Below are 14,171 nucleotides of genomic sequence, written 5' to 3'. Positions count from 1 at the left end.
AGATATCAGTGGAATGTTTTTGTTAATAATAAGTCCTAAATAGTCCTATTTTCCGTCAGCAATCACTTACATGAAGTATTTCAGCCTAAACACGAGTCTCTCCGTCACTCTGCTCTGCTGTAACCCGAGGAGAAAATTTTCCTTGTGGGATACAAGTGTTATCCAATGAGGGGAGAGAACGGCATGAAGGGCTGTGTGTGCAGCCAAGGGATGCGCGTGAATGTGGTGACGTAGCACGAGGACCAATTGATGCCTGACAAGGGCGGGGGCTGCTAACTCATGGTGCGTTCAAGGAAACTCGTACTTTGTGTTTTTCCTTCCTGTGAAGTCATACCAGTTCGATCTGGTACGAGTTTACGGGTCGGAAGTTACGAGTGGCCGTTATAGGGAACTTTCACAGACAACAGGACGGTAAAAACACGAGCTACGGGTTACCTGGAACGCTACCAAGTCGTAGTTGTGACTTGAAGCTGTAACTTACGGTTTCAAAAGCCTGCCTTGAACACAGCATTAGCCGAAACGGCCGTGCCACTGATATCTGCTTTAACTTGCAGGGAACCAAACTAAACTGTCCTTCACACCTACCTCCATTCAATTATTAAATGGTGCAAGATAGTGTGTGTACGCGAGTGAGACATTCATAAAGGGATTGTGCAATGAAAACCAATAACGGTATAGGGAAGTACAATAGAATAACAGGAGTGCAATAAAATTGTGTTTTTGTATTTTGTGATGTGCTACATGTGACAAATTTCTCCTCAGGGAGACGATACTGTATAAAAGGAACTAAATAACTTGTTGTTTTTATTCCAGAGATGGAACCTGAGACGGATCAGAACCAGGCTGATCCTGAAGACGTCGCCTACGTCTCCGTCAGCTTCACTAAGACGACCAGGACCAGAGACCAGGTGAGTCCAGTTTGACACCATGTGACCTGCAGCTGAACCAGCACTTCACTGTCTGACCTGTGTGTGGCGCTGTGTCCTCCAGGTCAAAGGTCATGATGATGATGATGATGATGCTGCTGTGATCTACAGCACCGTCAGAGCTCCGCCCCCTTCCTCCTCCTCTGACCCCCGTGACCTCTGCTCCACGGTCAACAAACCAAAGAAGTGACGGATGGTTCAGTGATGATGATCCTGTTGTTTCTGCTCTTCGCTTCAGTTTATTAAAACTGTTAGAAAATATTAAAGCAGCAAATTAGAACTGTAGTTTATCACTGAGACCGGACTGGACTGGACTGAACCGGACTGGACTGGACGGGGCTAGACTGGATCAGACTGGCCTGGACTAGACAGACTAGACTGGATTGGATTGGATTGGACCGGAAACCAGACCAATCCCAACAGGACCGGATTAGATTGAACTGGACCGGACTGGAATACAATGGACTGAACTGGACTCTACTGGACCAGATCAGACTGGATTGGACTGGACCTTAAAGGACCAGACTAGACTAGACTGGACTGGACTGGACTGGACTGGACTAGACTAGACTAGACTAGACTAGACTAGACTGGATTTTAAAGGACCAAACTAGACTAGACTGGACTGGACTAGATTGATCAGGACGGGCCTCGACTAGACTAGACTAGACTGGACTGGACCTTAAAGGACCAGACTAGACTAGAATGGACTGGATTGGACTAGACTAGACCAGACTAGACTAGGTTTCACTGGACTGGACTGGACTAGACTAGACTAGATTGATCTGGATGGGACGAGACTAGACTAGACTGGACTGGACTGGACCCAACTGAACCAGACTGGATACGACCAGACTGGACTGTACAGAATGGAACCCGACTGAGCCTGACCCAACAAGAACAGACCATACTGGACTGCACCGGACTAGACTGGTCCGGACTGGAATGGACCAGACTAGTCCAGTCCTGTGTTCAGGTTGGGCTGGATCTTTGGGTCTGATCTAACCTGTGACCTGAGGCAGAGAGAGACGACGCCCTCTAGAGGTGGAGAGTGACTGATGTTCTGCTTCCTGCTGGTCACATGTTGTGGTTCATGTTGTTCAGTATGGAGGCTCATTAGTGTCCATGTGACTGAAGAATCTGAAAGTCATTTTAATGAGAAACGTTTTCAACATAAAGAGTTTGTGTCTCAGAACAATGAAAACCTTAAAGCTACAAACTGCTCAGGTTGAGTTGTCCTCATGCAGACACAGAGCAGGAGCTGTCCACTTCCTGTCTCATTGTTGTGACTTTTGTCTGTAGCTGCTTCATACATTAGATATTAATACACAGTGTTACTGTTCACAGCTTTGTAAAGTTTCATTGGTTTTTAATTAAAGCTTCTTTTTTTTGCTCCATGTTTCATAGTCTCAGTTTTTATGTTTGAATTCCAGAAGTGATGGAACAAATGACACCCAGAAACACTACAATATAGGCGACATTAGGCTACATTGTATCATGAAATACACTCATCTCTGTTCATAGAGATGTGACATGTGGGGGCACGACAAGCTGGTGGCCAACTGTGGTCACTGCTCACAGGAATTATTAGGGCCACGGGGCAATCGCACCGAGCACTGGCCCCCACAGCTATGAAATTTGCAACATCAACCTATTCGCGGACCACTTGCGTACCGGTCTGTGGGAAGCGATCCGAGCAGATCATGGATCAACAATGGATCAACAATCATGATTGTGGTCGAAGCAGGTCGTTTAGCTTTGCGCCGCGGACATGCCTGAGAAAACAACTACGTCACCCCAAATTTCATTCTGTTGTATTCTTTACTTATTAAATTAAATGTAGACTAGTCGTACTCCACCGTCAGTCAACACCCACCGATCCATCTGAAATGCAGCATTTTGTGGGTTCAACAAGTGAATACCACTTCTGCGTTCAAAAAACTGCAGTTCTCCAGCTGCCACTGGGGGCTGGGACCAGAAGTGAGCAATTCTCAATTGACCCCAATGTTAAAATAGTCGACTTTCAAGTTAAAAAAAAACATATTAGGTACAGCCTGGTACATTTTTTGTTTCACCTCCATGAACACTATGGGGGCGGTGAATTTTTTTGTACCACAACTGTTTTAGTGTATAGGCTTAAAATTCTGACATAAATTGGGACGTGGTTACGTTGAGTGACAGGTATCACAGACAGTAATTACCAGCCGTTAGCTGGTTGCTCCGAGTTCAGTGGGCAAGTTCTCAGCCGGCTAATCCCTGCATGTCCTCCAAATATGGAAAGTACACTCCCACTACAATCCAAGATGGCGCAGTTCAAATGCCCGTAGTAGGATCACAAGACTCCGCCAAACCATTGGGTGATGTCACGGGTGCTACGTCCATTCTTTTTACAGTCCATGCTTTCACCACATTCCTCAGTGTGTGTGTGTGTGTGTGTGTGTGTGTGTGTGAGGTCATTGGGGTGGTTAGTCTGAGGGGGTCACACCTCTACAAATGAACACTTCCCCCTGACTTCTCAGAAAGCAGCTCAGAGACAGAAAGAGGAACCAACAGTGACACCTCGTCTTCGTTCTCAGCTGCTGCAGCGTCGCCATGTTGCTCCACAAGCGAGGACCTTTCCTTTGTAACGTTGATACAAATACTCTTTAAAGGAGACAGCAGGTGATTGGAGACCCCCCCTCCCCCTCCCCCTCCCCCCTCACACACACACACCTCCCCCTCGGTCAAAATCATCATAAACATGAAGCGACTGAAAGTTCCTAATGTTTTAGCTTTGACCTGTAGTGGTGTCACTAATAGGAAGTGGTACACCTCTCTCCACAGGAAGTGGAGGCTGAGTTGATCTCAGACTAGACGAGTTCTCACACTTTGACAGCGAGTGAGACAGAGACAGAAACATGACGGCTGAGCTCAGGTGGATTTTCCTGCTGCTTCACTTCACAGGTAAAAACTCACATTAAAGAAACACGACCAGTAAATGAGTGGATTTGTCTTGATGTAAAATGATCCTCACAGGAAGTCGTCTTCTAACTCACTGTTTTTTTCTCTTTTCTCTTTTCTCAGCTGCAGCAGCTGGAGTAAAACGTTCATATGTCACTGTCAGAGAGGGAGCTGATGTCAACATACCTTGTTATGTTGGGACAGGTGATCAGAGGAGATGTGATGATAAGACCTGGATCTTCAGTGCTGCAGGAAGCAGCTCATATGTAACAGTGTTTGAATATGGGGAGTTTCATACAGACGTCAGATCTAAGTCAGACAGACTGAGAGTCACAGAGAAATGTTCTCTGGTTATAGAGAAGGTCTCAGTAAATGATGCTGGTCAGTACGACTGCATAGAGTTTAACTCATTAGGACGACAAGAAGGTGAAGCTGCTGTGGTTTTTCTGTCTGTCGTCACCAGTGAGTATTTACACTGAATCATCTCACTCATTCTGATTATTACAGTGATGAAGCTCATTTCTCTCTCATTGTCTCCATCAGTGACTGAACAGAAGGTCGGTGATGATGATGATGAGGAGGTGATGTTGACCTGTTCTGTGAGGTCGTATGATGTATACTGTAGACACTCAGTTCAGTGGCTGTTTGATGATGAAGATAAAAACATGGAGATGTCTCAGTCCGACTGTTCTGAGTCTGTCAGGATTAAAACGTCTGAATTTGATCAGAAGAAATCACTGAGATGTGAAGTGACAGATCGCCATGGAAACAAGAAGACGTTTGAGTTCAAAACTCAGAGATCAACAGGTGAGGAGATGATGAGCTCTCTCTCTGTGGGTGGAGTCATTTGCTCCAGTTAAAACAAATAATTAATAATTAATTTTGTTCTTCTATCTCATTCTTTTATTCAGACATACTTAATTATATTATGACTAATAGTAATAATATTAATAAATGAGGAAGTTCCTCTTTCACATCAGTCTGTTCTTCTGACATGAGCATGAAGTGTTTAATCTTTGTTCAGGTGGAGACACACCAGCACCGCCACAACCAACAACAACAAAATCGGCTGTTGACGTGACAACAACCAACATGATGACACCAGAGGGGACAAAGAACAGTCAAGGTAACAGGGTAGAGTAATTTGCTTCAGGTAAAACAGATCATTGATTATTGATTTTGTTCCTACATTTCATTAATAAATTCAAACATCATTACTGTAATTCTACCACTGCGACTACTAATAATTATATGTGAGGAAGTTCCTCTTTCACACCAGTCTGATCTCATGACGTGTTTTATCTTTGCTCACTTTGGAGACACAACAACACCACAACCAACAACAACAGCAGCAGCTCTCTCTCTCTCTCTCTCTCTCTCTCTCTGTCTCTGACTCTTTGTCCTTCCTGTCCTCAGGTGTGTGGTGGGTGTACCTGTTGGTGGGCGTGGCCTCAGTGTTTCTGGTGGTCGTGGTCGTTTGGTTCCTCATCAGACAGAAGAAGAAGAAAACTTCAGGTGAGAAGATTCACAGGTGAAACGAGTCTGAGCCACAAACTGAGATTAAACTCAATTTATATCTATTTAACTTGCAGGGAACCAAACTAAACTGTCCTTCCCTACCTCCATTCAATTATTAAATGGTGCAAGATAGTGTGTGTGTGTGTGTGAGTGTGTGTGTGTGTGTGTGTGTGTGTGTGTGTGTGTGTGTGTGTGTGTGTGTGTGTGTGTGTGTGTACGTGAGTGAGAGATTTATAAAGGGATTGTGCAATAAAAACCAATGACGACACAGGGAAGTGCAATAGAATAATAGGAGTGCAATTAAATAATCAGTGCAATAGAAATAATGAGATGCTTTATGCGTACATGTGCAATAGGAAGAGTGCGTGCAATAGTGCAAATGAAAAGTGTGTTTGTCTACAGATTGTTTTTTTTAATTAGATGTTTCTGTGCTGATATTAATCTATGCCATATGTAAACAGCCTTTTTTCCTCTCCTTTGTGTGTGTTTTGTGTTTTTATATTTTGTGATGTGCTACATGTGACAAATTTCTCCTCAGGGAGACAATAAAAGCAACTAACTAACTAAATAACTTGTTTTTACTCCAGAGATGGAACCTGAGACGGATCAGAACCAGGCCGATCCTGAAGACGTCGCCTACGTCTCCGTCAGCTTCGCTATGACGACCAGGACCAGAGACCAGGTGAGTCCAGTTTGACACCATGTGACCTGCAGCTGAACCAGCACTTCACTGTCTGACCTGTGTGTGGCGCTGTGTCCTCCAGGTCAAAGGTCATGATGATGATGATGCTGTGACCTACAGCACCGTCAGAGCTCCGCCCCCTTCCTCCTCCTCTGACCCCCGCGACCTCTACGCCACCGTCAACAAACCAAAGAAGTGACGGATGGTTCAGTGATGATGATCCTGTTGTTTCTGCTCTTCGCTTCAGTTTATTAAAACTGTTAGAAAATATTAAAGCAGCAAATTAGAAACGTAGTTTATCACTGAGATCGGACTGGACTGGACGGGGCTAGACTGGATCAGACTGGACTGGACTGAACCGAACTGGACTGGACCGAACCTGACTGGACTGGACTGGACTGGACTGGACTGGATTGGACTGGACTGAACTGGATTGGACCGGAACCAGACCAAACCCGACCAGACTGGATTGGATTGAACTGGACCGGACTGGAATACAATGGACTGATTTCTATTTTGGGAACACTGTTATTTGTCTTGCTTTTTAAGGACCCCTGGAAGAATTGTCGTCACCATGGTGACAACTAATGGGGATCCAATAAACAATGAACAACTGGACTCTACTTGACCAGCTCAGACGGCACTGGAAAGGACTGGACTGAACTGGACTAGACTAGACTAGACTAGACTGGACCGGACTAGACTAGACTAGACTGGACCGGCTCAGACTAGACTGGTCTGGACCTAAAAGGACCAGACCAGACTGGACTGGACTGGACTGGACTGGACTAGACAAGACTAGACTAGACTGGACTGGACCTAAACGGACCAGACCAGACAGGACTGGTCTGGACTAGACTGGACTGGACTGGACTGGACTGAACTGGACTAGACAAGACTAGACTAGACTGGACCGGCTCAGACTAGACTGGACTGGACCTAAAAGGACCAGACCAGACCAGACAGGACTGGAATAGACTGGACTGGACTGGACTGGACTGGAGAGGTGGAGAGTGAGTGATGTTCTGCTTCCTGCTGGTCACATGTTGTGGTTCATGTTGTTCAGTATGGAGGCTCATTAGTGTCCATGTGACTGAAGAATCTGAAAGTCATTTTAATGAACAACATAAAGAATTTGTGTCTCAGAACAATGAAAACCTTAAAGCTACAAACTGCTCAGGTTGAGTTGTCCTCATGCAGACACAGAGCAGGAGCTGTCCACTTCCTGTCTCATTGTTGTGACTTTTCATCAGTTTGAAATGAGCTTCCATCATTTTCTCTGATTTGTTCCCAAAGTGACGTCTGCAGCTGCTTCATACATCAGATATTGATACACAATGTTACTGTCCACAGCTTGGTGTTTATTATTAAAGTAGTTTTTCTTTGCTCCATGTTTCATCGTCTCAGTCTTTGAGTTTTAATACGTCCCTGTGGTTTCCAGCTGGTGGACGGTGTCTCAGAGGAGACACACACAGTCCTCAGGTCACGTCATCACAGGAAGTGACCTCAAAGGTGTCAAAGTTTTTGACACCTTTGAGTCTTTGCATTGTGTTGTATTTTAAATGTAATGTATAAAGTCTTCAAAGTCTATCATCACTGACAGAGGAACACACTGTACACTTCTTATTGGAGTTAAACATGATGCAGGTCCAGTGTGTGTGTTTGTGTGTTGTTGAGTCACACTGAGCTGAGTTGATCACAAAACCAAAAACACAAACTGGGCCAATCAGACTCAAGTGAACACAGAGACAAACTCCTCTTCTTCCTCTTTTTCATCTACTTCTTCTTCTCTTGTCTTATCGCAGCAGCACAGTCGTCTGTACAGGAACCACAGATCTGACAGAGAATAAGAGGGAAACAGGAAGTAAACTTGAATGTCATTGGTTGATCCATCTGTCTGGGTGGGTGGAGGTAAACACACATGCTAGTAACAGATCACTAGCTTTGAGTCCAAGTGTCTGAAATGCTGAGCACATTCATCAGTTGAGGAGGTTCAGGTTGGTTCTGATGACACCTGAACACCTTCCTTTGGAGGTTCATCAGAAACCAAACATTGCCCCAGCTTTGAATAAAGAGTAAAAATATCGGATTCACAGTCACAACGGGACCGCTGGCTGCCGCCATTGGCAGTGCCAAGGAAAGCTCCAGAGCTGGAGGGAGACTGGTCGCACCGGGCGCCCAGCACAGGATGCTGGTTGTCAGAGAGAGGAGCGGGAGACTCTGGGTCTGGCAGACAGACAAGGCGCTGTGTGTCTGGGAGACTCGACGCGGCACCGGTACCGGTAATAATGGCGGCAACACATTCTGTGCTTCTCTGAATCCTAGTGGGACTTTCAGCGGCTGACCAGCTGGGGGTCGGGGGGTGAGCAGGCACTGAATTCATGGGTTCATGTGTCTGTGGCTGAGCTGCTCAGGGCGGTTACAAACCACTTGTAGTTTCTAAGGGGACGGGGGTGGGGACGAGGCGAGACATCTTAGGACGAGGAGCAGGGCACGAGGAGAAATTGACCAATAGGAGCCATCTGGGCTGCATGGCTCCTATTGGTCAATTTCTCTGCAGTCTTGCAACTGCTAGAGAGAATGGATTTTTTTCGTTCCTTTTACTTTTCACATTGTGTAGGTCATACTATAGGGCCATAACCACTGTTCAAATGACGTTAATAATAATGATCAATCTTTCAAATCGTAGACCATAGCTCTAAAGGACACAGCAGGTGATTGGAGACACCCCACCCCCTTCAGAAAAAATCATCATAATCATGAAGTGACTGAAAGTTTCTCACGCTTTAACTATAAATAAGCAACAGGACTTGGACTGAGGGCACCGACAGGAGGTTAAAACACCTCTCACCACAGGAAGTGGAGGCTGAGTTGATCTCAGACTAAACGAGTTCTCACACTTTGACAGCGAGTGAGACAGAGACAGAAACATGACGGCTGAGCTCAGGTGGATTTTCCTGCTGCTTCACTTCACAGGTAAAAACTCACATTAAAGAAACACGACCAGTAAATGAGTGGATTTGTCTTGATGTAAAATGATCCTCACAGGAAGTCGTCTTCTAACTCACTCACTCACTTTTTTTTTTCTTTCTCTCTTTTCTCACCGGCAGCAGCTGGAGTAAACCATTCATATGTCACTGTCAGGAAGGGAGATGATGTCACTTTACCTTGTTATGTTGGGACAGGTGATCAGAGGAGATGTGATGGTACTGCCTGGGCCTTTGTTGCTCCTGGATTCTGGTCTGCAGAAACATTGTTTAAAGATGGGAAGTTTCCTGCAGACGTCAGATCTAAGTCAGACAGACTGAGAGTCACAGATAAATGTTCTCTGGTTATAGAGAAGGTCTCAGTAAATGATGCTGGTGTGTACGGCTGCAGACAGTTCAGAGAGGGACGACAACAAGGTGAAGATGCTCTGGTTTATCTGTCGGTTGTCATCAGTGAGTATTTACACAGAATCATCTCATTCATTCCGATTATTACAGTTATGAAGCTCATTTCTCTCTCATTGACTATGTTTACATGCAGTCAATATTCAGGTTAAGGTCAATAATCCAGTTTCTGAAACATTCAGAATAACCCGTTTACATGTGTGAGAAAACAGGGTTATTTCTGTACACATGGTAGCTAATTGTAATCAATTGGGATATCCCCATCAAAACAGCGCCGTACGGACAATGTCTTGACACACAGAAAACGTTATGACTCAATGTGCGTCATTTCAGCTTACTTCTGTATCTAAAAACAACAGCAGCAGCACGGCGGCACAGTTGCCAATTTCGCTTATTATGAGTGACTTTGGGCTTGTTTTTCTGTGAAGTTGCTTATAAATTTTGGTAGTCGCGGGTTGTCTGTCTGTTGAGGACTCCGACTGACCAAAGGAAAGAGCCAGAGCCTACATGTGGCAAGGTGAAGAGGGCCCGGGCGGGGATTAAACCCACACCTCCCGGGTAATAGTCATGCGCGCTTGCCAGTCACCCAAAGGGACATCCCTTTGGCCAAGTAGCCAGGGCACATGATCAATTGGAGGCATAGTGACAGGACCACCACTGTCACATCTCTCCCCCTCTTTTCACAAGCACGTCCTCGTGCTTCCGCGCAGGCTGCCACACTAGTGCTACATGGATCCTGCCAACAACGCCAGAATGTGGCAAGGTGAAGAGGGCCCGTGACACATGATCAATAGGAGACATAGTGACAGGACCACCACTGTCACATACAGTCTGTGGCCGGAGCACACTATTATTTATTATAAGTTTGAAAGGTGCTGATTAAACACCTGTATGCCTGTCTTCAATATAACATCATTTGTATTATTTACAAGTAGTTCTTGTACTCAAAAGACCAAGATACCTTGAGAATAATAATTAATGTTCCTTTCGGTGGGGATATCCCGATAGGCCTACATGACCAAATTTTCGGATTTAAAAAAAGGGAGTAACCTGGGGGTCATTTTGGGGGTTTTAAACTGGAATATGAGCATATTCGGGTTTTTCAAAAGGAGCTGTGCGCAGCTGGGTTATTGCTAATATTCCGGTTATGAAAGGGTTATTGACTGCATGTAAACGTAGTCATTGTCTCCATCAGTGACGGAACAGAAGGTTGGTGATGATGATGAAGATGAGGTGACATTAACCTGCTCTGTGGGGTCGTATGATGGACGGTGTGAACAGTCAGTTCAGTGGCTGTTTGATGATGAAGATAAAAATATGGAGATGTCTCAGTTTTCCTGTTCTGACTCTGTCAAGATGAAAACATCTGAATTTAATCAGAAGACGAAATCAATGAGCTGTAAAGTGAGAGATCACCATGGAAACAAGAAGACGTTTGAGTTCAAGACTCGGAGATCAACAGGTGAGGAGATGATGAACTTTCTCTGGGTGGAGTCATTTACTTCAGTTAAAAAAGATAAATGATTATTTATTTGGGGGCGGCACGGTGGTGAAGTGGTTAGCACTGCCGCCTCACAGCAAGAGGGTTCTGGCTTCCTCCCACAGTCCAAAGACATGCAGGTTAGGTTAATTGGCGACTCTAAATTGTCCATAGGTGTAAATGAGAGTGTGGATGGTTGTCTGTCTATATTTATATATGTCAGCCCTGCGATAGACTGGCGACCTGTCCAGGGTGTACCCCGCCTCTCGCCTGAAGTCAGCTGAGACATCAGAGGGGACAAACAGTCAGTCAACCAACACTCAAGGTAATGACTCTCACGGACTCACTGACTTAGAGGCGCATTCACGGGAAGTCCGTGAGTGTGTGAGTTCTGTTCCATTGTCAGATCATCAAGTCAGTGAGTCAGTGAATGAGCCCTTACTGCCCCCTTACCGTAAGTCAGCACCGATGCTGACTTTGGGTAGGGGAATTACCCGCAGTTCATAGCGTTGTTAAGTCAAACGCATGAGATGCCGTCGGAACAAAAAAAGTAAATTACCACATGTAGTCAGAGAGAGCTCCGCCGCTCTCTTTATTGTTAATGGACAGGAGCAACAACCCAAAAAAAAAAGAAAGAAAGAAAAAAAAAAAGAAGTTTACTGTCAGTATTAACGTGCAGTTTGTGATTATTGATGATGATTTGATCAGATCTGATCCGGGAACATTTTTTTTTTAGTCCGTCCCCCTCACACACCTTGTGCGCGTTGAAAGTACGTAAATTATCGGTCCAAGACCGGAGTAAAAAACATTTTGTTGTCAAGGTAACGTGTTGTGAGAGTGTGTAAGTGCTGTTCCATTCATATTTACAGCATCTGGACCCTCACAGACTCTCACACTCTGTCACTTACAGCTGACGTCACTTTAGTCAGTGAGGGTTCAGGGCTTGAGTCTTTAGGGGGCGGAATTGGGGGTCAGTCTCTCTCTGTCTCTGACTCTTTGTCCTTCCTGTCCTCAGGTGTGTGGTGGGTGTACCTGTTGGTGGGCGTGGCCTCAGTGTTTCTGGTGGTCGTGGTTGTTTGGTTCCTCATCAGACAGAAGAAAAAGAAAACTTCAGGTGAGAAGATTCACAGGTGAAATGAGTCTGAGCCACAAACTGAGATTAAACTCAACCTGATTGTTTTTATTCCAGAGATGGAACCTGAGACGGATCAGAACCAGGTGAGTTCACTTCTTCATTGGCATCCTCAGGGCATCGCCTACGTCTCCGTCAGCTTCACCAAGACGACCAGGACCAGAGACCAGGTGAGTCCAGTTTGACACCATGTGACCTGCAGCTGAACCAGCACTTCACTGTCTGACCTGTGTGTGGCGCTGTGTCCTCCAGGTCAAAGGTCATGATGATGATCAGGTCACGACTATGACCTACAGCACCGTCAGAGCTCCGCCACCTTCCTCCTCCTCTGACCCCCGCAACCTCTACGCCACTGTCAACAAACTAAGGAGGCGACGAATGCAGACACAGAACAGGAGCTGTCCACATCCTGTCTTTTGACTTTTCATCACAGTTTGAAATGAGCTTCCATCATTTTCTCTGATTTGTTGTAAATTTTCCCAAAGTGACGTCTGCAGCTGCTTCATACATCAGATATTAATACACAATGTTACTGTTCACAGCTTTGTCAAGTTTCATTGTTTTTTATTAATAAAGTAGTTTTTCTTTGCTCCATGTTTCATCGTCTCAGTTTTTGAGTTTTAATACGTCCCTGTGGTTTCCAGCTGGTGGACGGTGTCTCAGAGGAGACACACACAGTCCTCAGGTCACGTCATCACAGGAAGTGACGATGTTGGTGTGCAGGAAGTGACCTCAAAGGTGTCAAAGTGTTGACATAGTGATGACTTTATAACCGAGAGTCTTTGCATTGTGTTGTCTTTTTAAATTTCATGTATAAAGTCTTCAAAGTCTATCATCACTGACAGAGAAACACACTGTACACTTCTTATTGGAGTTAAACATGATGCAAGTCCAGTGTGTGTGTGTTGTTGTTGAGTCACACTGAGCTGAGTTGATCACAAAACCACAAACCAAACTGGGCCAATCAGACTCAAGTGAACACAGAGACAAACTCCTCTTCTTCCTCTTTTTCATCTACTTCTTCTTCTCTTGTCTTATCGCAGCAGCACAGTCGTCTGTACAGGAACCACAGCGACGACAGAGAATAAGAGGGAAACAGGAAGTAAACTTTAATGTCATTGGTTGATCCGTCTGTCTGGGTGGGTGAAGGTAAACACACATGCTAGTAACAGATCACTAGCTTTGAGTCCAAGTGTCTGAAATGCTGAGCACATTGATCAGTTGAGGAGGTTCAGGCTGGTTCTGATGACACCTGAACACCTTCCTTTGGAGGTTCATCATGCAGATCCAACTGGGAGGAGACTCTGGAGTCATGAGAGGGACGACACATCCAACATGGCGACTAAGAGTGATACTAATACTCTTTATTAAAGGACACAGCAGGTGATTGGAGACACCCCACCCCCCTTCAGTGAAAATCATCATAATCATGAAGTGACTGAAAGTTTCTCACGCTTTAACTATAAATAAACGACAGCACCAGGGCTGAGGGCACCAACAGGAAGTAACAACACTCTGACCACAGGAAGTGGAGGCTGAGTTGATCTCAGACTAAACCAGTTCTCACACTTTGACAGCGAGTGAGACAGAGACAGAAACATGACGGCTGAGCTCAGGTGGATTTTCCTGCTGCTTCACTTCACAGGTAAAAACTCACATTAAAGAAACACGACCAGTAAATGAGTGGATTTGTCTTGATGTAAAATGATCCTCACAGGAAGTCGTCTTCTAACTCACTGTTTGTCTCTTTTCTCTTTTCTCAGCTGCAGCAGCTGAACAAGACTTTTCATATGTCACTGACAGAGACGGAGCTGATGTCATGTTACTTTGTTATGTTGGGACAGTTGGTCAGGAGGGATGTGATGGTACTGTCTGGTTCCGCAGAGCTTCAGGAAGCAAATCAAGAGTAACAGTGTTTGAACGTGGGAGGTTTCATGCAGATGTCAAATCTAAGTCAGACAGACTGAGAGTCACAGAGAAATGTTTTCTGGTTATAGAGAAGGTCTCAGTAGATGATGCTGGTCAGTACACCTGCAGACACTACAGACAGAGACGACAGCATGAAGATGCTCTGGTTTATCTGTCTGTTGTCACCAGTGAG

At 45.2% G+C, this 14,171-nt stretch overlaps 1 protein-coding gene and 1 long non-coding RNA gene across 2 annotated transcripts in view; both read left to right on the top strand.

The window, feature by feature from the left end:
* LOC146961169 (uncharacterized) overlaps positions 1–14,171 on the top strand; it is a 125,340-nt gene that overhangs the window by 28,050 nt on the left and 83,119 nt on the right. The window lies entirely within an intron of this gene.
* Positions 4,953–6,331, top strand: LOC146961174 (uncharacterized). Its single transcript, XM_085770532.1, has 4 exons — positions 4,953–4,986; positions 5,283–5,381; positions 5,972–6,066; positions 6,149–6,331. The coding sequence occupies exons 1-4, from the start codon at positions 4,959–4,961 to the stop codon at positions 6,263–6,265; spliced, it is 339 nt and encodes a 112-aa protein (XP_085626658.1). The 5' UTR covers positions 4,953–4,958; the 3' UTR covers positions 6,266–6,331.

Source organism: Trachurus japonicus, chromosome 24 (assembly GCF_045865225.1).
Source record: "Trachurus japonicus isolate A0001 chromosome 24, Traja_1.0".
NCBI classification, from domain to species: domain Eukaryota; kingdom Metazoa; phylum Chordata; class Actinopteri; order Carangiformes; family Carangidae; genus Trachurus; species Trachurus japonicus.
The sequence above is the reverse complement of the archived record's forward strand: the minus strand, read 5'-3'. Positions and strand labels throughout refer to the sequence as shown.